This window comes from Cyanistes caeruleus, chromosome 16, assembly GCF_971803275.1.
Source record: "Cyanistes caeruleus chromosome 16, bCyaCae1.hap1.1, whole genome shotgun sequence".
In the NCBI taxonomy this organism is placed as follows: Eukaryota; Metazoa; Chordata; class Aves; order Passeriformes; family Paridae; genus Cyanistes; species Cyanistes caeruleus.
The window spans coordinates 6,367,837-6,391,857 of NC_141716.1; the positions used below are offsets into that span (position 1 = coordinate 6,367,837).

The 24,021-nt window shown below is 49.3% G+C and overlaps 1 protein-coding gene across 4 annotated transcripts in view; it reads right to left on the minus strand.

Annotated features, from left to right (window-relative positions):
- MYT1 (myelin transcription factor 1) overlaps positions 1 to 24,021 on the minus strand; it is a 61,775-nt gene that overhangs the window by 24,181 nt on the left and 13,573 nt on the right. For all 4 annotated transcript variants that reach the window (XM_086853240.1, XM_086853242.1, XM_086853241.1 and 1 more), the window contains exons 2-7: positions 15,158 to 15,258; positions 8,050 to 8,104; positions 6,142 to 6,172; positions 2,943 to 3,005; positions 1,979 to 2,226; positions 314 to 1,186 (exon numbers count right to left, since the gene is read on the minus strand). In XM_086853240.1, the coding sequence (XP_086709366.1) occupies positions 314 to 1,186; positions 1,979 to 2,226; positions 2,943 to 3,005; positions 6,142 to 6,172; positions 8,050 to 8,104; positions 15,158 to 15,258 (1,371 nt within the window). The remainder of the gene's footprint in view (positions 1 to 313; positions 1,187 to 1,978; positions 2,227 to 2,942; positions 3,006 to 6,141; positions 6,173 to 8,049; positions 8,105 to 15,157; positions 15,259 to 24,021) is intronic.

Here is a 24,021-nt window from a genome sequence, read left to right on the forward strand (position 1 = left end):
CACTTGGATTTTAAACCAGCCCTTCTGCACAGGCTGAGATTTTCAAGGTTAACTGACAATTTAGCCAAGCAATTCCTCTGCTCTGAGGAAGGAACCCTTGTGACAGTGTAAAGGACACCCTGATTTTATGCATTCGCTGCTGACCTCAAGGATGCCCCCATCCCTCTGGGCATTGAGGATTTGTGGTTGAGTTCCCCCTGTGGGCTGTAAACTCCCGCCACAACAGCCTAATAGTCCGTGCTGAGCAGACAAATTCAGCTCTTCCACCAGGGATAGCAAGGAGGGAGATACACAAAGGTGGTTTGCGCTGTACCTTTGCCATAGTAGCTCTTCCGGATGCTGTCCAATGGTTTGTTCTGTTTGTCCTCCACCTGGAAGTGCTTCACATGCTCTCCTGGCAGCCGGCTGGGCTCCCGCACGATTTTCACCTGCTCGGCTTTCAGGGCAATGGCTTGTTCCAGCAGCCCCAGGTTGCCCCTGGTCATCATGTCGTACATCTCCGACTCATCAGTCACGGCTGATTTCTGGGAGCGGGCATCGTCGTCCTTGTCGTCATCCGACCGGACCTCCACGATGACCGAGTACTCGGGCTTGGGGCTGAACTGCCCTTCACAGTGGCTTTTCTGGGGGTCCTGAGAAGTGTGAGGAGCTTCCTCGCAGATCACTTCAGGAGCCATCTCCTCCTCCTCTTCCTCCTCCTCTTCTTCCTCTTCCTCCTCCTCCTCCTCATCCTCTTCCTCCTCTTCCTCCTCCTCGTCATCCTCCTCATCATCATCCTCCTCATCCTCTTCTTCTGCTTCAGCCTTTTCCAGTTTGCAGGACTCCTCTCCGTTGGCGTCGTCCCGGGGCTCCGGACATAACTCGCTGCTGCGCTCGCTGGTGACCTCGATGACCTCCTCCGCATCCTCCGTCTGGATGATGATCTCCTTGTCGCACTCCTCCTCCACCAACTCCTCTCCCGCATCCTCATGGACCAAATGCACGACGTTGGACGCCGGCTTGGAGCCCTGCAGCTCCGCTTCTGGCAGCTGCCCTTCGATGGCGAGGGTTTCCTCTGCTATTTGGCCTAAGTTTAGGAGAGAGTTGGCGATTATTTCTTGGTAGCTGCTATAGTTGGCCTTGCTGGGCCCAGATGTACTTGTTGCTGTGTTTTGTCCATAGTGGGTTGATTTTGCTGGGCTTCTCTCTGAAGTGGGGAAAGGAGGAATAGAACGGAAAAGGGAAAAAGAAAGAAAATAGGGAAAGAAAGAAAGAAAAAAAAAAAAGGAATTTTTTTTTGTGAGGAGATGAGAAAAGGAGGAAAAGAAAAAAGGTGTAAAAGAGAAAAGGAGGGGGAGGAGGAAAGAAAAGGGAATAAAAAAGAAGGCTAAGAAAGTGATTATATAAACTTATAAAATACAACTTTGTTGTACTTAATTGAAACCAGAGCCTGGCAGTTCCACCCCTGGAGCAGCCTAATGTATTGAATTTGGGGATGGCAGGTAGAAAGAGGATTTTCACACAGGATTCAGCCACACCATCTTCCCACTGCCACCCCTGCTGCCAGTGCTGCCCAGGCCAGGGCTCCAAACCAGCGAGCAAGGCAGTGTCAGGACCCCAGCTGAAAATCCATGTCCTTTTGCTGGCACTGCTCTGCTCTTGGATAGTGGCCAGATCTGTCTAGGGAGGAGGATCCTGCTGAGCCCCTCATGGCACCTGCGTGGGACCCTGGCTGCCTTCCCCACCACACAGCAATCTCCTCTGTGCTTTCCATGGGTCTTTCCCTAGGGAAAAGCTCTCATTTTTAAGACACTGGAGGAATTGTGCCTTCTCAGCTTAACCCATTGCCGTTGTGTTTCTACCCATCAATGGGTCCCCCCAATAACTGAGGGACCCATCCTGTACATAATTCAGAGGAGCTATAATTCCTGGCTGTTAACACTTCCTGCCCTTTCTTCATCTGCAGAACGCAGCTCTGAAATCAATAATTGTAAAGCACCTTCTGCTGCCTCAGGGCTGCGAGCCTCCTCCTGCTCCATCGCCTCCGCCTCGTCCTCCTCCAGCATCCCCTCCGACTCATCGGAGCCAGACTCCTCCTTGGCCTCGGCCTCCTCGCTGCCGTCGCTGTCGACGTTGTAGCCTTCATCCAAGGCCAGTTTGAGTGGATGGGATTTCCTCTTCGACACCAGATGTTCGGCCTCAGCATCCTGAAGTTTCCTCTTCTTGGCTAGAGGGCAGCTTTGTAAACTGCAGATGGGATCAAGGAGCAGAGAGGAGGCATTGCTGAGTGAGAAAGGCCTGCCTACCTCATCCCAACCAGCCAGGCAAAAGTAACTGGGAAAAACACACAAATACTACCCAAAAATAATCCAGGCCCCCAGATTATTTATTTTTTTTTTTACCTGGTTTTACCCTCTGTGCTCTTAGACCTTGACTTTGTGCAGCTACATCAACATTTTTCTGGAAATCAGCACACAATGCTGGGATCCTGCCAGGTCCCAGGACTCTGTTGGTGATGGGCACCATGAAACCAGGCATGGGATGCAGAACCAGCCCCTGGGACACATTCACCAACTGCTCCAATTTCACGATTCATGGGGTGATGAAAACCCTCAGTTAAGGCTTGCATGATCTCCAAGGCAGCCAATGTGTTCTCGTTTGCTTTCCCCATCCACTGAAACACCAGGCAGACCAAAATCTCTGCCCATCAGCAGCTCCCACCAGCCCCAGACAGCTGAGTCAGGCACTTGTGGCCAAGTTTGGGGTCTGTAGGAAGGCTGCTGTGAGTCTGGAGAAGCAGATCCCCCCAGGATCCCTTAGGGACTGAGAGAGAGCCAGCAACAAGAAGATTTGGGGCAGACAAGTTGGGTTGCTGCTCTGAACCAGACTTTCTCCAGTGAACACCTGTCTTTGGGTCTGTTGCTCACATTTTTCCATCCCTGCTGCCTCCAAGCCCACCTCACCTTCTGTGTCTCGCGTACTTCCCACGGATGTGTCCTGAGCCGTTACAGCCTGGGGTTGGACAGCTTGGGAGGGAAACAAACAACCATCAGGAACAGCAAGAGGACTCGGAGAATTAATTAGGATTGTATAAACTACAGTCAATTAAGCAGGTCCTGTGCCCAAGGAACAAGCTAGCTGCAAACAGGAAGTTAATTTCCTTCAAATGGTTCTGTTTGTCCCTTTGAATTCCAGGGGAGGAGGGCAGCCTTGCAGTTTGCTAAAAATTAATGAAATTACTCACCCCATTTAATTAGATGAACAGTTTGCTATAGTTTTATGAGTATGTTTAATTAAAGATTTGCATGTGTGAGAGCAGGCTTTTAAAGGCAGACAGCTACTGCACTCTGCCTCCCTGCTGCTACTCTCCAGTTTTCTTTCTCTCAGGAGAAAAACATGGGATTTTCCCTTATCTGGTAGCTTGTCAGGGAACTGGGGCCACTTACAGCAAGAAATGTGTGTGTTTTGGGGAAGAGCAGACTGGGACTTTATCAAGGAGGTTTTAGCCAGACACATCCCCAGGACTAAAATCCTCAAAACCTCATTTTGGGGGAATGGATGGGATTTAGGTGACTAGATCTCCCAAATCCCTGCATTTTTTTTCCTGCTGCTCTGAAGGAGATGATGAGTTAAAGGCTTGCAGGGAGCTCTCAGCCTGCTCACAGCCACTGCTGCCTTCACTTGAGCATCCCTCACACGGGACCACGCGCTTCCCCTGCAGGGGTAATTAGTCCCAGCTCCAGGAGCTGCAAGGGCCCCAGATAAGAAGCATTAAAGCAAACATTTTCTGGCAAAACCAGATTATGGCATTGATTATAGGATGCCCAAGTGAGTTGCCTGATGTCTGAGGAATTCTGGAGTCGTGTAGGATTAATAACCTCATTTAGCACTGTATCACCCTCAGCCTGGGAAGTTGGAAGTGCTAATGAAATCTCTTGATGACAGTGCAAAGGGAGAAGGCATCACCAGCCCAGAGGGGATCTGGCCAGCCTGTTATTCTCAGAGTAAAAGACATGGGACAACATTAAATAGTACCAAGTGCCAAGTCAGGCTTTAGGGACTCAGAATTTCTGCTCTCAGGAGAGCTCAGCCCTTGTGGAAAGCTGAGGACAGGGAGGGTCTGGCTGCACTTATGGGTGCAGCAGCTCTGGGAGCACCAGCAGGTTAATAATGGTTCAACTCCCTAGAACACAAGTCAGATCTTTGTGTCCAAAAACTATGATTCAACCCAAAACTGGGGCAGGACAGTGCTGCTGAGCTGTCAGGAGAGTAGGAATCCTTCCTTCAGGGAGACTGGCTGGTTTTAGGTCAGCAAAGCAAGTGCTGAGAGGGAAAATGGTGGCACCACACCCCCTAAGGGGACACTGTGCTCTGGGGAACGTGGAAGCTGCAGCTCATGGCTCCTCCAGATAAGTCCCCCCTTCCTGCTGTCCCCTTTGCTTGTGACCTGGCTTGGACCCGTGATGCTGCACATCCTCCAGTGCCAGCTCTTGTGGGATGGCTCCCAGCTCTTCTGGCATCCACACACAGCCCCAGCCCCACCACACCTGACAGCACCATGTCCCCTCTCCAGCAGGACACTCGAGGTCGTACAGAACAAGATCTCATCCCACTAACACGTGCAATTGGAAGAGGGAGCTTCCCTCTTCACTGCTTATGATCTAAAAGTCTATTTAATTTTAATTGCCCTCAGGCCTGACTGCTCTGTCCCAAGCAGCCCCAGCCACACTTTCAGTGACTGCACACCAAAAGACACTGCAGTGTTTATGTCACCAGTGACTTGCCTGAAAAAGGCCTCAATCAATGGCAAACAAGAGCAGCTCTGATGAAGATGTTACAGGCTTTTACAATTTTTCCTGTATCAATTAAAGTGGATTACCCATCACCCCATTTTTAATGTGGTTAGATGAAGCCTGCCATAAAAAGTATGTAGGAAAGAGACAAGTGGTTCAGAGCCGAGGTTTGCCAAAGCAGGTGTCGATTTGGGATGTTTCTGGCTTCACTTTGTTGATTTAATGCCTTTAAAAAGCGTCAGCACAAAGGTGATGCGCTACATGCTCTGGGCCAGGCTTTCCCTCCCCACTCTCCACTGGGGAGTTTTCGTGTATTTTGGCAGGAGTCCCGAAAGGAGAAACGGGCTTCGAAGTCTATTAAAGCTGCTCTCCATCCCTCAAGAGCCACCACACCGACCAGCTCTCCCCCTCTCCACAGCCTTCATCTGCTTGACAAAAGGGCTTCTTATTGTTATGCAGACGATGCCCTGCTTCCAATTAGTCGATTAATCGTCCAGTTATTCAGGCAATTAGGTGACAGCTGCAGAGATGGCTTTGTGGAGCACTCTGTCCTGCCCCTTAGATATGTCACCTGCTCCAATTACCACCTCCACTCAAGTGTTCAGCAATAAAAGTTGAAGAAGGGGCATGCCCAGTGCTGGCTCCTCCCGGCTCTCCAGACTAATAGGAGAGTGGAGGAGCAAAACGCTCTGAAATTGGGTTGGTTTAGATCCAATTACTCTTTGACACACACGGGAGGCCGCAAGGAGAAGCAGCCCCTGTCTCAGTGCCTGTTAAGGGCTCCTACCTCTGGCATAAACCCCTGTGCAGTGTTTAGTGGGAGCTTACAGGTGGGGGAGGCTGTTACATCTAATGAGAAGCTCTGGAGGGTGCAAAGGCTCTGCTCCTGCTCTTTTGGCTGCTGCTCTTGGCATCCCAGCACTGCCAAATGAGTGACAACAGGAGTTGGGTGGCTGAACAGAGGACAGGGGGCAGAAGGAGCATCTGGCACCAGAAGTGATGTGACAAATATGTGGAAAAACCTCTGGTTAGTAGGATGGTGTCCCCAGTGATGCTGAAATAGAAACCGTGGGCATTAGGTTTGACAGGTTTAGATCTGGGGTGGGGCAGTGGATGGCTGGAGGGTCTCCAGTCTAACGTGATTCACCCAGAGCTCCTGTTCTCATTTCTTGTGATTCCTCTGATGTGTTCTCTAGTGGCACCCTGAGGACTTGGACACAACCTCCAGGAGAAGCCCCCCAGCAAGACCCCACTAGTCCCGCGGGTTTTCTGCCCTCACCCAGGTTTCCCAGCTGAGGGGCTTCTCTCAAGCCAGTCCCACCCTGTGCCCCCCATCCCTCCCATGGCCAAGGAGGAGCAGGGTCCTTACCTCACCTCCTGGCCGATGAGCTCCGTGGGCACTGGGCGAAGGGCAGGATGCAGCAATGGGAACAAACACAAGGTCAGAAACAAACCAGAGCTGCCCGGCCTCCCCAAAACTGAAACCCTCCTGCCAGCAGCTGGGTTTCTACTTCCTCCCCAGACATCCCATTTGGAAAATAAAGGGCCAATGTATCCTGTTGTTCTTTTTTGCATGCCAGCCTGTAGCAAATTATAATCCTGCCTTGTAAATCCTCACGCCTGTGCTGATTTTCAAGCAGGTGAGTGCACACTGGCAGCATCAGGGACTACCTCTCCTCTTTGAATCCGTGATGACTTTGAAGTCAATGGAACTATTCTGACATGCATGCATGTAACTCAAACACTTCTAAATAAAGATCGAGTTTTCTCATGCCTTCATCTCTCTTTTTGCCCTTTAAAGCTGCTCATCAATTTCTTCTTCCACAGTTCACAGCTGTTTTCCTGCAATGGCTGCATTCACCTCTATATCATCAGCATTTTTCTCCCCTCTTCGTCCCATCAGATTGAGGCAGGAGCCCCTGCAAATGCTCAGACATATGGTGGGGATTTGTTACTTGGGGTATAGGGTAAACAAGAGTTTGTAGGATTTTTAAGGATTATTCTGCACTTGTGAATAAGAAGGCTTCTGTCACTGCTCACAACAAGAACATACAACAACTTCAGATTGCAGCTGAAACCTTACATCCAGCCAGGAATCCAAATAAAGAAGAGAGGGGAAAAAAAAATCCCTCAGCACAAGTCCAAATTTGCCCAGGCTAAAAACCATAACACGTTTGCTCAATTTGTTTGAGCTAATTGGGTTTCCTGGGATCCAGCTCCCAGTGGGATGACTCACAAGCTTCAACAAACTGGAGGCAGTGACGAGTCCCAGGGTGCAGGCAATAAATTACCTTTCACATCGAGAAACCAGATTCAAGTGTGGGGAAGGCAGGGTGTGAGAAAATAAATAGAATCAGGGAGCTCTCATTTGCAACCTGAATGAGCACCTTTGTGTGTGTGCAACAAAGCAGTGAAATCCAAATATTCAAGCTCAGTTCAAAAGCTCAGTTCAACACAGCTGGCAACATCTGGGTTTGGTTTGGTTTTTAAAAGGTGCAGATGCTGTGAAGAGCAAGGAGGAAGGTGAGGACAAAAGGAAGGTGGTCCAGCCCAGCTGTAGGATGAAGCTGCAGTCCCTGCAGCCATCACACATTTCCAACCTTGTTGGTCCCTCAGTTCCAGCCACCTTTGTCACTCGTCACATCTACAGCCACAAAAATGAACCCAAAAATAGAGAGGCTGCTGTGCAACCATTCCACATGGCTGTGTCACCTGAGGTGACACCCTGGGCTCTGTCACAGCCTCTCGCCTTCTCCCACAGAGAAAGCATGCAAAGAATTTCAGTTCTTCTATTATTCTTTATTTTATCAGGAAATAAATCCCCGTCAATCTTTGCATTAACCAGTTGTTTGTCCTCCCATCCCTGCCGGGGCATGGCCCATTTGCTTCTCCAGCATGAGCTACTTCTGCCAGGCGCTCTCAGATGTGAGACTTCAAAGCCGCTGGCAGAGTGAGCCTGATGAAAGCCCTGGGAGCTGATCTGAGGCTCCAGTGATTGCCATCCCCTACAGCAAAGCAGGCACAGGGGCTTTTCTTCCTTATTTGCTTGTTATTTTCCTTCATCTGAGTGTAGAGGAGGAGGGTTAAATATCATAAGGACCTATAAAGTTTTGTGGTTGGGGCTTTTGCAGGTTTTTTAGATAAATTTCAGTGGGGTTGGGGCAAGGGTAGTGAGCATAACTTGAGGAGTTAAGGCTGGACTTGAAAAACCAAAGCCTGTTTGGAAGAAGGGAAGTGCAGGGAGCTGAGGTGTGCAGAGCCCAGTGCTCCCACTCACCTCGGATAGACTTGGATCGCGTGCGTGCTCTCTTATCATCATTTTCTAAACTCATCTGCAACAGAAAGAAAAAAAACATTACTGAAGGACAACCAGAAAATCATCAATAAAGGACAAGCTTGTATGTGGTAGTTGCTTTGTGTGTAAATACTTGGGTGGCTGGGAAAGCTTTCCCGTGTTTTTGAGGAGAAGGTTTCTTACCTTAATGCTATGGTTCAACACACAGTGCCCAGATCTAAATTTAAAAATAATTTTAAATTATTTTCCACATCCTGGGACACAGGAAGGACATTGTAGCACAGGGGGACAAACACCCAGATGTGTTGGCTGTGCCTGAGGTAGCCTTTGTTAAGGGCAGAACTGATTTCTCTGAATTTACAGCACAGAACTGCTGTGAGCACCCGGGTGGAATGCCAGCAAAGAATCAGAAATCTCTGAATATGTGTCTGAGCAGATCTCCTGCCTGTAAAGTGAAATTTTTCACAAGTGCCCTAAAGAGCAACCTCTCCTCTCTGCTTAAATTTGCCACAAAGAGGACTGCATCTAAATAACTCACAACGTGGACATCAAACACAAGGTCTGCAGGGAACACGGGCATGAATAAGTAACATCAGGGACTTCAAAGTTCTGGATATTAATTAAACATCACCACATGCCACAAGGTAGCAGAAGTCTGAAGTGCAGCCACCTCTGGGGTCCAGCACCTTTGAAAGCAGGCAGTGCCCGGAGGTGGGAGCAGGAAAGCAGGGACCTCCATGGCATGGCACAAAGATGCGGCTGGAATAATATAAATGGGATTTCATTAAAGTTGTCAAAGGAGCTGCTGAAGTGGTCAAAGAACTGTTTTACATCTCAGCCTCGATGTAGATGCTCTCTCTGCAGGCAGGAGTGTTTGGCAGTAAACGCCAAGGGGGAATGGCAAGATTGGGGTGTGAGCAGGGCAGGGGATCAGAGCCTGGAAGGTTGGGAAGACAATTTGGGTTTTACTGCAGCATTATCATGTGGGGCATTTCCTCCAGAGATAACAAGGAGAGAGAAAAGGAGGTGAAAGAACCATTTACAAGTGGGATTTGACATAATAAAGACAAACTCTCTTTGGAATATTCTCTACAGGCCCAGTTAGAGAAAGAACAAACCAGCTCCTGTATCACTCCTAAATGAGGAGGTTCCATGGCTCCATCAACCCTGATGGAGCAGGGACACCATCTCTGCTCTCTCTGCTCCAGGGGCAGGAAGGGACTTGGATGTAGAGCATGTAGGGTACGTGCTGCTGAGTCCCTGTGTGCACCCTAAAAATGTCCTGATGAATGCCACTCCCAGTTCCCAGCAGAAGGGCCAGGGGTTCTCACCTGCAGAGGAGGCACTGCTTGGTGCTTTCCCTGAGGTTTGGGAGCAAAGAGGGAGGGAGGCTGTTGGGGCAGGCAGGGAGAGGGGACTAAGGTCCCCTTGGGATGCCCTTGGGGCATCACAGCTAAAAACCTCTCAGGAGAGGGATGAAGGTTTCCCCAAGCGCCTCTCTCCTTCACACTGCCACCTCCCAGAAATTCAATGTTAACATGCAATGATTTGTTAGATTGGGATGGTGGAGAGGAAAGAAGAAAAAAATAAAAAAATATGGGGGTGGTGAGGGGAATCAAAACCTGGAGCGATTTATGCATCCTGTCAGCATTCAGCTCATGGCACTGCGGTGTTGTGCTCCACGTTTATTACAATCTTCCCAATAACACAGCAGACAATTACTATAATTTGTATTTTTAAAGCCCCAGTTCCCTGTGGACCGATGGCTCCCGTTTAAAGTGTGGAGAGGAGCAGGTGTCACAGGGACTTCATTACATTTATGAGCCTTTCAACGCCGGCGTGCGCTGAGCTCGCTCCCTGATGCCGCCGCACGCCACCAGTGCAACGGCACCTCGGATTGCTGGGAGCAACCAACCAACAGGAATCCCAGAGAGGGATTTTTCTTTCTTCTTTCTCTCTCTTTTTTTCCTCTTTTGACAGTTCTCACAGGGAACTGGCGTGTGTTGGGGTGGTGACCTGGCAATATGTGTTTCCTGCAGATCAAAGTGGCAGAGAAGGTCAGGCTGTGGGAAGGGCAGTGGGTAGCACCTGTGAGGGGCCAGCTCAGGACAAAAAAGTGGGGCTGGGACCCACACAGCATGGAAAAGCAAAGCAAAATATCATTTTTCTTAGCCAGGCAGGTGGGATGGGCTCAAGCTTCTTATCTATAAATAGGGGAGATCCCATTTCAGGTCACATTTGTCTTCAGGAGTTAAATATCATGCGAGCTGGCATCCAGGCTCTTCACTACAGCACAGAGCAATTCCTCCCATTGCCTCTCATTCCTCTTTCAAACCAGGATCAAACACCCTGGGAAGACAGGAGCAGTTTCAGTCACCACACAGGCAAAGGGGACAGGAACCACCTAAGGCAGGGCCAGACCCACAGAATCACAGAATTCCCAGGGCTGGAAGGGACACCTGGTGACCCAACCTTGCTGAGGACCACAGAATGGAAAAGCTAAATAGGCTGCCTTGCCTGGCCTATTATACCAAAAAAAAACCCCACAGAAACCCAAGCAAATAACCCAACCCCAAACTTCTAAATTATTGGGAGTTTTCCCCCTAGGGAAGACCCCCTTACTTGTGTAGAGATCCTGACACAGCCTCACTGCTGCGTATTTATAATGTTTCACTTCATCACCGTCAGGATGGGGTGGGCTCTGCCCTCACAGATTCTGTTTTCTACCATCAAGCTCCTTTTTTCTGCTTAAACCAACATCAGGATCATGCTCAAAAATCCTCATTTCCCTCCAAAGTGCAGAAAAACCAGGAATAAGATCCATTTCAGAACTCAGCCCCTGCTCCTCCCAGGCAACTTAAACAACTGGCAGAGCCCTGACTGTGCTTCTGGAGCCTCTGTGATACCAGGCTCAGAGGCAGGAAGGTTACATGAAACCATTGTCCTTTATTGTTGCCTTCTCAGCCAGAAGCCCTCTAGACAGATCGTTTTAATGTGAAATTTCAGGTCACACAGTGCATGTTTGCAGTCCTGGAGACCGACAGGGTATTTTCATTAGGTCTCTCTCTTGTTCACATAACAGCCAGGCTGAGGAGCTGTCTGGATTTCAGTCTTATTGCTTTAACTCTGAATGAAAACAAAGCAGTCCAAAAGGAAACCTGCAAATAAATTATTGCTGCCAGATGCCTGTCACAAGCACATTAGTCTGTCTGGAAAAGACAGAGGTTCATTCCACGCCTCCTCACCTCATCCATGGGTTATCTCTAAGTTTAAATCAAAATCAGCATCTTGCAAGTTTCCTAACCCAACACTACCTGAAAGGACCCTGTGCTGGGTATTCCCTTCAGGATTCAGATCAGTGCTCTGCCTGTAGCAGTCAGGGTACTCTTAGTAACATCACTTCATCTCTGTGTGCCCCTTTTCCCCCTCTTTTCTCTCTAAAAGTAAGAAATGTCCCCTATCCTGTTTACCCTGCACTAAGGAGCTCCCTGACATGAGCACAATACAAGTTATAATGATAATTTGTCAATGCTGCAGACTTAAATCAATGATGTTCAGACAGATAAACTTGAAAAAGAGTTTAACCTGAGCACAATGTGAATTTTAACTGCCAGATTCCATAGCCAAGGTCTTGTTCTGCTGCCACGACAGCAATACAGCACGGATCTGAAATTTCATTTTACAGAGTACCTACAGGGTTGACATTTTCTTCTTCCTTCTTGTCTTAATACACATTTCCTTTCCAGTGGAAGCCTGAGGAACATAACAGAACACAAACCCACTGGGAACCCAGCACGTGCTGATGCCCAGGTGTGCCTGGGCTTCGACAGCTCTATGCAAATCTGCCATTAAAGGCCCTGCTGAAATTCCCCCCGGTCAGCAGTAATACTTTATATGTATTCAAGAGCACCACAGAGCTCAGAGAAAATAAACACGCTGAAAACCCCTTCAGCTGGACAAAGGGAGGTGAGGATTCAGCAGGAATATTTATTTTACACTGAAAGCAGCAGAGCTTCCATCGGTGCTTATTTGTAGATGTAGCAAAATGCCAATTGCAAGAAGCAGCATCTGAGCTTTAGAGGGACAGACAGACACACAGTGCCTCTATTTTTAGTTTTCAAAACCCCCTCAACTTATATTTGCCTAGCAGCAGAAGGAAAATGCCAGAAGAAATGACATTTTCTCCTACAGAATTGTTGAAAAGAGGAATTCTGCTTGGTCCTTCCCCTCTTGAAGATCCAAGGAGTCCCTTTTTTAGCTCCTCAAGGGAAAAGGCAGCAAAACTGCCTCTCAGTGAGGATGGGCTTGAATGGCCTATCCTGATTTCACCTCCCTTTTGTTTCTTATGAGGAATTCCTCCTTGGCTGTTGCAGGCTGAACACAGGTGGAGAGACCTGGATCTGGGTCTCCAAATTTCTCTCCTTTCCTCTCTGTAAAGTGCCATGGCATCTTTGTTCATTGCAGAAAATGAGGAGGACTTTGTCCTGCTGGACCTTCTCTAGCTGTGACTTTTTAAAATAAATAAATAAAGATTGATGGAGGAAAAAATACTCTTGATCAACAACATGCCTCCACTTTTAAAGCTACTCAGTAGTAGCTCCCAGCTGCTATTTTATAACCACACTCTGAGATTAGGAGGATTTTTTTTTCCTCTTCTTCCTTTAGGGTCTTCCTAGCTGCTTGATTTAAATCCTCCTGACGTTCCACCTATTGTGAGTCCTGTTCTCGGCTGAATAAGCTCCCGTCTGCCTTTTGCTCTGACTGCTTCCAGGAAAGGACACCCTGCACGGTGTTCCCGGGCCTGCAGCCAGGGAGGGGGGCAGGATTTTGCCTTGACATGTTGAGATGCAAACCCACAGCTTGTACCCACCTCGAACCCGACACTCCAGCTGTGTCACAAACATCCTCCTGAAGCCGTGCTGTCACTTTGCATTTGCAGGAAGGGTCCAGCCCCCCTCTGAAAGCAGCCAGTGCTGCGAGTGAAGCGCTGCCCCAGCGCCGCTGCTCCGCAGCGATGGCAGCAGCGTCCTCCACACTCGAGGGAAGCGGAGCAGAAAAAGCTGCTCCTGAGCATCACATCTGACACAGGCACAGCTGCACCGCTGCCTCCACAGCGCTGACAGCCCAGCGTTAGGCTGGGTGATTCCAAAGGCCATGGTTGAAGTTGACACACACCTTCCTCTCCACTCTTGGGGAGCGCTACAAGGCACAGCCCCAATGCCAGGGAGACCTAAGTGGCTCCGTACGTGCCGATGGCTCTTGTGCCAGAGGAAGAAGTAGGGAAGAGGGGGGGAAATATTGTAGTTCCTCAATCTCATTTTTTTCCAGCTCTGTGATAAGCCAGCCGCCTTTTCCATGAGATTATCCTTGAGTGGCACAATGTGAGGGGATTGCTGAGATGCATCTCTGCGAAGGGGACGGCAGGGATGGGCTCTGGTGGCCCCACCACCATCCCCTCACCTGTGCTGACAGCAATCAGCCCTCACCAACAACCTGCCTGCTATTCAGCTACCTCCCAGCTAGATCCCAATGGCACAGGAAAATAGAGATTTGGGAGACAAAGGTTCATTTTGCCACCAGACACCGTGGTCCAGGAGGAGCCCTGGCAGCAGCGTCCAGGCTCAGCTGGCTCCATGCAGAGATCAGCTCTCCCCAGCACTGCAGAGATCTCATTTCAAACCTGTCATGGGAAATTTTATCCCATGCCTGCACTTCTTTAGAGGAAAAAAATAAATAAGTAAACGTGCCCCACATCCCATTGTCCTTCACCGCTGCGCATCCTGTGGATTACGAGCTGTGACTGGCATGAAAAAGTACATTTAAATACAATATATATTTATGAGCACACAGAGAAGTGCAAGCATGTGCCCACAATACGGATTCAAAGGTTAGAGAGTGATTGGGACCTCTCCCCCCGTGAGGTAAGGAGGCTGCACACTCACACAGGCTCCCTCCAGACTTCCCCTCCCCATCTCCTCCTCTCACCCCTGGCACTCAGATAAAGCACAGATAAGCAGAGCTGAGGATTGCAAGGAACAGTGAATAATTGTGATGTGCTTGTTAGAGGCAGAGCACCAGATGAGCGCCAGGTACTGGGAATGTTACCTTTTGTAATCATTACTTTATTAACATACGACAATCTTATTAAATCTAACCTAAGTGCTTATTTGGCAGGTTCAATAGAAAAGCCTTAATTGAGCTCATTTTAAATATAGCAACAACTGCTTACTCTGCTTTCTAAGAAGGTGTGAGCTCTCCTGGCGACACCTGCGTGCAGCTGACAGCTTGTTAGTGAAGAAGGATGTTTTTAAGTGTGGATTTTTGCTGGTTTGGGGTTTTCCCAGGGTTTGGTTTATCTAGGGATGCAGGAAGAGTTGGCAACATCAGTCACCCAAAGAAGCTTCCACATCACCCAGGTGGGTCCATCCACTCACTGGAGACAGTGCCTGACTACTGAGAGGTCAAAATAGGACAGGAAGCACCATTTGTGCAGTGAACAGCCCAGTTCTCTGCTTAATTAAAGCTTCCTAATCTGCTGGCAGTGAATCTGCGGGGAGGTTTGACAGCCTTGGCTGTACCTCTTTCATCAGGCACAGCTGCAGCAGTAAATGAGTGGCTGTGTTGAGCCCCAGGAGCTGTCCAGGGTCCCGGTGGGGATGAATGACTCACTTGTCCCCTCCAAAGGCACCACAGCTTCACCTGGTGTTCAAGGGGCTCCTTCCGACCAGCCGGCGCCTTGGAGAAAGGGCCCATTTTAACAGGCCTGGGAGTGACCTAAATACCCAGATCTGAGCCACCCTTGAAGGATGGCACCGGAGAGGAAGGCAAGGATTTAAATATCTGGACTCCAAGCCAAAATTCGACAGCTGGAAGCCCTCCCTGCCCGGAATCACTATACAGGAGGTTTGGCTGTATCAAGGAGACAGAGATTTCCAAGTCCTGCCCATCACTTTGTGGGTACCGGAAAGGCTCCATTCCCCCAGGAGCAGCTGGTCCAGAAGGAGCTGGAGCACATGTGGCCCTTGTCCCATGGCCAACACATGGGGTGGGGGGGTCACTGTCCAAAAAATGTCCCTGCCTGTGTACTCACCTTGATGTGTGTGCCGTGCAGGCCAGCGGCTCCCTCGCAGCTGCTGATCTTCTCTCCACAGGTCCACCTCTGGTTCAGCAGCTCACCCCGAAACTCATTTTCTGGGGAGAGAAAGAGGAACATGGGGTCAGGACCCAGAGCCAGCCCAGCACCCCCTCAGCAGCACCAACCAGAGGTAGAAATGCAGTATTTATTCCCTGCCAGCTTTTTTTAATGTCCATACAAATCCTGAGGGTCTCCATACCCCAAGCATAAAGAAAGCCCAAACCATAAAGAATTTCCACCCTTAGCCTACTCCAAACACTACAACTCTGCAGTGTTGGAAAACACACTGTTAACAGTTGAAAATTAACGTTGAACGACTGGGATAACTCAATCTTAGGGTGATGTACATCCAAAGAGATAGGTGACTGTCAAAATCACCTCTATGTATTTGTCCTAATACAGCTGTTCTGAAGCCAAGAGGGCAGCTGGGGAGATTTTTCTAGCTGTCACAGGAGAATCATTTGTGTTAGAGACTCAAAATCCTGTTTGAAGCACTGTGCTCTGGCCTGGACCTTCAGAAAAGGCTCAAGGCTTGCAGACAAAATCCAAGAGCTGCTGAAACATTATTCTTCTTCGGAGGAGCTCTGAGGAAAGGGAGTGGGGAGGCACAGATGGCCAAGCAGATGATGAAAACCAAGGAAAATGAGGGAAAGAAGCTAGAAATGGACAGAAGAAAGGAGAACAGAGGGGGAAAATATCAAATAAGAAGAAATAAAGATGTTTCAATAGCACACTCATAGGCCAGCACTGCCTGCCTGCTTATCTAAAGCATTTCCCTCAGCATCCTTCTCCCAACAGCACGTTTTAAAACAGGAGCATTCTCTATGGGATGTAGCAAGGGCAGGAGCAGAGAGAAGGTTAAACTGTACAAACAATGGATCCTGAATAACCTGAAAGATAGATTTTTGAAAGGAAGAGATGGCATGAAATTCAACCACAACGGGGAAAAATTAGCAACACGTACAGACTCGTCCTCTCTGGGCCTGTTTTCTCATGTGAGCCCAAGTCACAGGCAAATGGTCAACCCTGGAAGCTGCTGTGGCTAAATCTGTCTCAAAGTGCCATCTCCTCCTTGCCAAGGGCCCCATCCTGATGTCCCATGCCTTCATCCCTTTAAGCAAGAAGGGGGAAAGACAGGGACAAGGAGCCTTGGCCTGGCTGAAGGTGTGCTGGCCACACTCAGAGGCCTTCCAGCCTGCTCCAGATCCTCTGCCCAGCCCAGTTGGAATGGCCAAGGCAGTTCTGTCAACACTGGAATCAGATTTCCTCTATTCCATGCTGCTTAAATGCATCTGGTCTCCAGGGAGGATCAGCTTGCACTGCTGGCTCTGCCCTTTCCATCTCCCTCCAGATCCTGGCTTCAGCAGAAACGAAGCTCACTGGTTATGTGAAGGACAAGTCTGTTAACCCCTGCCTGGGCCACCCACAAGGTGTGGGATAACCTTAAATGTGTTTTTTAGCCCATGGGAAGCAGATCCCAGAGGGAACAGCATATTCTGGGGTCCCCTCCTGGCACTGAGGTTGGACAGTGATAGTTCAGAGCCTGGAGCGCCTGCATCCACACCCCCTTGGAAAATTGCTTAGATGCTCAGCTGGTCTGATGGATCACAGCCCAAAGGAAAAGACCAGCTTTGTCCCCATCTCCCTCCTCAGTACCACCCACCCAGGCAGGACTGGAGCCCACACTGGAGTCTTGGGCTGCTTTTCCCCATCAACATTCATGACAAGCCACCACCATCCTTTGCCAAATGATGTTCTCTCCCAAACCTTGAATCTATCTGTCCCTTTATGGGATATCTACAGCTGTGAGCCAAAGCATTGCAAGTGTGGAATCCTGGTACAAAACAAAAGGTTCCTTGAAATGTTTAAGTCACCTTCATCCAATCCCAAACAAGATGATGAGGAAACTTTGGAGGGAGACCACAGCAATTTGGAGTGTTAATCAGACTCGTGTGCTTTACTTCAAATTCCCAAAGACAGAAGAAAACATTAATTTGCAAAAACCCTAAATTTAGCCCTCCAAAGAATCATTAAAAAGTCCCCCAAAAATAAACACAACAAACCTCATAGGAAGCTTTGGGGTGAAGATGAATACAAAACGAGGAGGGGGGTGCCTGGTGGCAGTCAGCTCTCACACCTGTTCTCACAGTGCCAGGGGAGCCCCAACTGCAGCCCCACCCTGTCCCCAAATCTCTGCAGAGGTTACACCTGCTATAGCAAAGTGATGGAGTGAGGGGAAGGTTCTGTAGAGAAAACACGGGTGGTGAAGGCTGCCTTTCCTCATAAGATGCATTACTGCATATTTAAACTGCAAGTCTAGAGGAAAAACATATCAATCTTCATTTGTTCCTCCAAGTGTAAGAAAAGAAAAAGGAAAGGAGAAGAATTTTTCTTCATTTTTGTTCCAGCACATTTTTCATGGGAAAGGTGAATCCTGAGTTAACGAGGCAGCAGCATGCTGAGAGCAGGCTGGGTCCCTCAGCATCCCACCAGACAACGTGGGCTTGCTTCTCAGAGGCCACACTGCAGCAGTGTGAGGGATCAAAGGGAGCATTCTGTGGCCCCATCTTTTATGTGAATTTTAAAAAAAATCTCAAAACTAAATTTTACACCTTCTCTAATCTGAGAAGCCACTCCTGGGCTGCTGCACCCCTCTGCACTGCTGGCTGCCTGACATCCCTGCATTTTATAGAAAGCAGGGAGAGACACTTTTTACATGGGTGAATAGTGCTGGGACAAGGAGGAAACCAGAGGTTTAGATCTGCTGTTAGGAAGAAGTTCTTTATTCAGAGGGTGGGGAGGCCCTGGCACAGGCTGCCCAGAGAAGCTGTGGCTGCCCCATCGCTGGAAGTAACCTGCAGTCATGGAAGGTGTCCCTGACAGGAGAGAACTGGAACAAGATGATCTTTAAGGTCACAACCCAAAGCATTCTGTGTTTCTGTGAGTTTGCAGTTTGTTGCCCACACACACAGCTCTGTGGCCACTGCCTGGAGAGCACCGAGCAGTGAATTTACTTCCCTGCGTGGCCCCAAGCCCTTGGTGCAATGAGAGCTTTCCTGCTGACAGGTAACATGAGCCTTATCTTTGATTTAAGGCCTCAGCTCCAAGCTGCAGCTCTGAACGCCCTCACACAGCCCCAGGATTCAGCACAATTAATTGCCCCACGTTCCTGCCCAACATTTGCCAAGTAAAGACCCCTCTGAGCAGGCACCCCACACACCTCAACCTCCCCACTTGCAGGAACACAGCAGCCCTACATCAGGATGCTTTTTTCCAAAGGAAAGGAATTAAAACCTCTGTAGGAATCAAAATACACTGAAAAAGTAGAACCCAGCTTCTTCAGCAATTCTCCTCCATTCATCTCCAATGCCAGGAGTGTTGGTTTAGCCCCCTCTCAAGGCATAGGAATGCTGCTTATTCCAGGCAATTATCTCTGTTTACTGCAGCAGGGCTGTGTTCAGTGCTGCAAATTTAGCTTCCCAAACACGCATTTAATTTAAGATCTAATACCGGATGTTAATTGTATATTGCACAGTAAACGACTGATCATTAAAACATATTAATTGAGGTTTAACAGCTGTGTAATAGATATTACATCTCATACTTATCAGCAAATATGATTTAATAATTAGTTAAGATGGGATGTATGGATGGGAGATGTAGCATGGCTGGCTGGATCGTGGTTTTACTTTGTTCATTTGCTAAACTAAAGATAGTTTTCCTTATCACATTTAGAGAGGAGCTGGGCAATCACCAGGGAGATCATCAAATGGTTTGGGTTGGAAAGGACAAAGCTCATCTCATTCCAGCCCCCTGCCATGGGCAGGGACACCTTCCACAACCCCAGGCTGCTCCCATCCCTGTCCAACCTGTCTAGCCTTGAACACTTCCAAGGATGGGGATGTTGAACTTTGATGTTTTCCCCTGGGAGAAGTCCCAGTGAGTTTGTGATCTCTATAAAAAGCAAAATTAAGGGGTCATGAGTAGTTTCCTCCTAAAAGCTAGAGCTGAGGTGTGGAGAGCTGACCCCATCCCTGCCTGTTTGCACAGCTCACAAAGTTTGCTCAGGAGCTCTCTGCTGCTCATCCCCACATCATTCCCGGCCCTGGCTCCTCTCCTGGCAGCACAGAGCCAGAGGGTGCCTTGCAGCACTGCATGGCTGTCCAGAGACCAAACAGCTCATTGCACCAGAGAAGTGCATTTGTGATTCCACTGCCCCAGCAAACACACAGTGCTGGCTTAACCCACCCTGCTACCAAACCACACACTTTGACGTCATGAAATCTGTGATGCACGCTCTGACCTTTTATTTTCCCCTTACCCAAAGGAAAGGAAGGGTTTGATTTCAGTAGGAACAAGCCTTTCTGGTGCTTTCCCTGCCAAACAGCCCCCTGCAGCACAGCGTGCCTTGCTGACACACTGAGCCACTGGCTCAGCACTAGCACAGCTCCAAGGTGCTCGGTGCTGACAGCCAAGTACAGCTCAGCTCTGCGGGTCCTGGGGCACAGGACACAGGAGGAGAGCACCAGACTGTGCCGAGGGAAAGAGGACAGGTCACTGCCAGCATCGTGCTGCTGCTTCCCCATTTCCAGTCACCAGAACCTGCCACTCTCCTTCCCAGCCATTCCTGCAGCCCAGGGAGCATCCCCTGCCTCAGCTCCCTCCTCCAGCGCTGCCTGAAGCAGGAGTGACTCACGTCCTCCTTCCCAGCCCCTGCCACCTCACCTCTTGGCTCATCCTGCTTCTGATGCTGTCAGAGGCCACCCCTGCCCAGGCAGCTGTGTCAGCCCCTGTGGTCACCTCAGCACTGCCAGCTCATGCTTTGTCCTGTCATACCTGGCACCTTTGCATGCTCTTGAACTCTTTGTCATCTCATTGATGGGAACAGGGAACCACTCTTCCCCACGGCTCTAGGACAGGACAGTGAACAACTCCTTGAATCACAAAAAGATTCAAATTTCCCAAGCACAAAAAAAAACATGTTGCAATGGGAAGAAGCATGGAAAACTGCTCCTTGGAGAGGAAGCAAAACCCTCAGTAGTGGGATTCATTAACAAGCTTAAAATCCACCAGGAGCAGGGTGCAGACATCACCCTGCCATGGGACCTGACATCCCCAGACCCTGGCAAGGGCTGTGCTGCCACCCTTCATCTGGGGTCCTCTTTCCACCCCTGCCCAGCACCTCTGCACACCAAATTGTGCTCTAGGGCAGGACCAACACTCCCTCCTGTTTCTCTGCATCACCCAGGGCTGCAGGAGCTGAAGCCCTGTGCACCTACAATGCAAGGGAAGCAAATGAGGCTACAGTGTCTCCTCATTAAGAGCAATATTCATGCTCCAGTGTTCATGGCCAGTTAATAAGAGTTTTTATTAGAGCCTTTTTTCTTTCCCTACCGAGCGGCAGCAGCACAGTACACAGCAGCAGGACACAGCAGAAGGTACAAAAGGAGGTGTTTTTCACCTTCCATCCTTGCAGCGCTTGTGTACTCTTCGAGAGAGGAACAAAAGCCGCGTGCCCGCAGCACCGCTGCTGTCTGCATGGTGTTCTTAAGTACTGATCAAAAAGATTAAAGAGTGAACATTGCTCAACGTCCAATTTTCCCCCAGCTCCATGGGGGAGCTGTCAAAGCACAAAGCTGCTCTGAGTGTGGCAAGCCAGGCCACCAACGAGAAGGGAAACAAAGCACTGGGGTTCTCCACCAGAGAATCTTTTTGGTGTTTCCAAGGCCCAGGGCAGCAGCAGGGCCTAGAAAATCTCACAGGATGTGGGATCCCTTCAAGGCAAGAGCAAGACCTGAGCTGTGGATTTCCCTGCCTCCTGCCTTTGCCCTGCCAGCCACAAAGTGTGAATGTTCCTATTTCAATTGAAGGAACCTCATTGAGATGGCTGATAATTCCTCTCCAAACATACCTGAGCCTGAATGAAAAGAGAAAATAACAATATATATAAAAAAAAAAAAAAAAAAAAAAAGAGAAAACACAAAGAAACAAAACCAACAAACAAACCCCAGCATATCACTTCCAAATGATGAGCACCATCATCCTCCTTTCTGCCAGGCTTATTGACAGCAGGGACCCCTCCTGCCACTGGTGTCGTCTCCAGCACCCAGCCTTTTGTCCGTGCAAAGGGAGCCTCTCTCAGCCACGCTCACCCACGCGTGCCCAGCGCGTGTGCAAGCGGCCGTGCGAGGTGTCAGCCATGCAGGAGAGCATCTCTCAGAAACAGGATGTTGCTTCTTTCTCCTTGCACATTTCCCTCATTATTTTGTTCTAATTTGCCTTTCCTGGTACCTTCTCTATTCAACAAAAGCTAAATGCAAACTGCGTCCCTTAATCTCCAGAACAGCAGCTCACTGCTGAGAAAATAATATAGATGTAACTTCCAGCATCACACACTTTCTTTTCCATTTATATGCAAATGTCGACCTTTCACCCAAGCTGTCTCAAAGAAGTATTTCCTTAAAAATGCAAATAGCATGTTGCAAGCAGTTACTCTGGCTGAGTCTTTCTTGTATTATTATTATTATTTCTTTTAACCTTACCAGCACTGTAAAACACAACAGCTAAACTGCACCCTGGCAATAATTACTTTTCATACCAAATTGAAAGCCTCTGTGGAGCCTCTGTCGAAACACCAGCAGGAGAATTCAGTGCAGATAAATTCTTGGAGATGCTTTTGGAGAAGCATGTGGCCAGTGGGAAGGAAGCAGCCCCAAGACGTTGCTGCTGAAGGAAACCACCTGATAGCTCAGGGTGAGGTAACAAGAGACTTGTAAAACCCTTCCCGTGGTGCTGCTGATACACAGGAGCCCTCAGGAGTGGAAAAACAACCTGTGTAAGCTGGGGTGAGGAGAAGAACCGGGAGTATGTCCACTGGCAGTGCTGGTGTTGGGCAAGGATGTCCTTCCCCACCCGAGGGGGTGTGGGAAGGCGTTAGGGCTGTGTGTGCTCTCTGTGCTGAGCAAAGGGGCTCCAGGGCAACACTGGGACTCTGGGGCTGATGATGAGCAAGGACAAGGGTGGCTGGAGAAGGTGAGGAAGGAGCCACGGCGATTCAGAGGAACAAGTAAGAGTCAGGGATTTCTGCTCCAAGACTCCCATAATTCAGCTCTTTCTCCCAGCTCTTGGGACACCTCTGGTGGAAAGCAGCTTCCACCTCCACCACGACAGCAGCACCAGCCCTCTGTGCATCTCCTCACTGTGGGCATGGGGACAGGGCTGTCCCCAGACTGGTAACACAAGCCCACCCCAGCAAGTTGAGGGGTGAAAGAAGGCACCAGCAACTGCTGAAACCAAAGTTCCCCTTCCCCACAGCTGCTGTCAGCCTGCACAGGGAAATACTCCCAGCATGGATGGACATCAAACAGATCGAGCTGGAGGCATTGATCTGGGTCGAGTATCTGACACACTGCATCCAAACCATTCCATCATCAGCTTGGAAATGAAGGGATAACAGAAGAGAGAGCCTGAGCACGGTGTTTGTACAGGGGGGTATGAGGCTGAGCACTGAGGGGAAGCCAAATGTAAAAAGCCAGCCACAGAAAACTTTCCTGGGATGAGGCAGGACAGGGTTCAGTACCTGCTTCTGAGCAGCAAATACAGATTTCTTCAGTGTGTAGGGGAAGAATAGAAGAAACAGGGAAAATATGAACTGGTCTTTCCTCTCCCATTTTAGCCATCCATAGATTGAGCTGTCAATGATTCTTGGGTTCCTTCTGAGTTCCAAATTTCCTGAGATGCCCCAGTGCTGACTGTCACAGCCCAAGTTATTTTGGATCTGCTGTAACACTTCACCTTCAGCCCCGTAAATTCTGGGTAAAAACAACTGCAAAACCCCAAAAGCTTAAACAAATCCCCACATTGTTTCAAATTTGGCCCAAATTAGGTGCACACATGTGTTTGTGGAGCACAAACTGCTTGTCCCCAGCACAGGACTGGGGTCCATCAACAGTGTTTGCTCTGGGAAGTGTTTTCCTGACAGGGATTTCTATCACATGTGATGCCAGGTTGGGCAGAGGAGGGAGAAGCTGCCTGGAAGAGCCAGGGAAGGGGCTGGCAGTGCCTCTGACGCAAAGTTAGATGACTAAATGGGCTACTTCCCAGCTGCCAGCTTGTCTTTACGATATTAAGCCTTTTCTCTCTGCTGCCATATAAGAAGTGAAAAGTTGACACGTAAGCGTGTGTCATATGGAGTCAGGGAGACAGAAGCAATAAGGCATAAAAGGAGGTGAGATCATTGTGCAGCAGCAGCTCCCCAGGGGTATGAGGCAGCTCTGCTCAGTGCCCGCTGGCTCTCAGCCCCCACCAGCATCCCCCTCCCAGGCTTGGCACACTCAAACCAAACCATTTCCTCGCCAGAACCCCCAGACCATGGGCAGGCACGGGGTGCCGTGCTGCCCACCACAAAATGAGGCAATTAATGCCTTCTGAAGGGTCAGCTCGTTAAACAGGAGTCAGCACTGCAGCACGAGTGTCAGCCCCCCAGGATTATTGCTGCTGAATGGGGTGGCTGCTGTGCACCATTTGCCTGAAAAAAAGGGAAATCATCAGATGAGTTTATAGCCCTGCTGGCACAGCTCTGAGCGCTCCTGCAGGCTCTGTGTAATTGAAATTAAATACAGGCGAGTGATACCTTTCTGTCCTTCCTGCAGCCTTCTCTCACTTGGGAATATGATGCAGGGAGAACAAGGAGGAGGGTGAGACAGCAGCTGGATGCCCATGGGCACTGCTCTGGAGCAGCATTCATCCCCACTTCCAGCCCCTTTCACCAGCTGAGCCCTCTGCTCTCCATCAGCTCTGTCCCAAAACTGAGCCAGGAG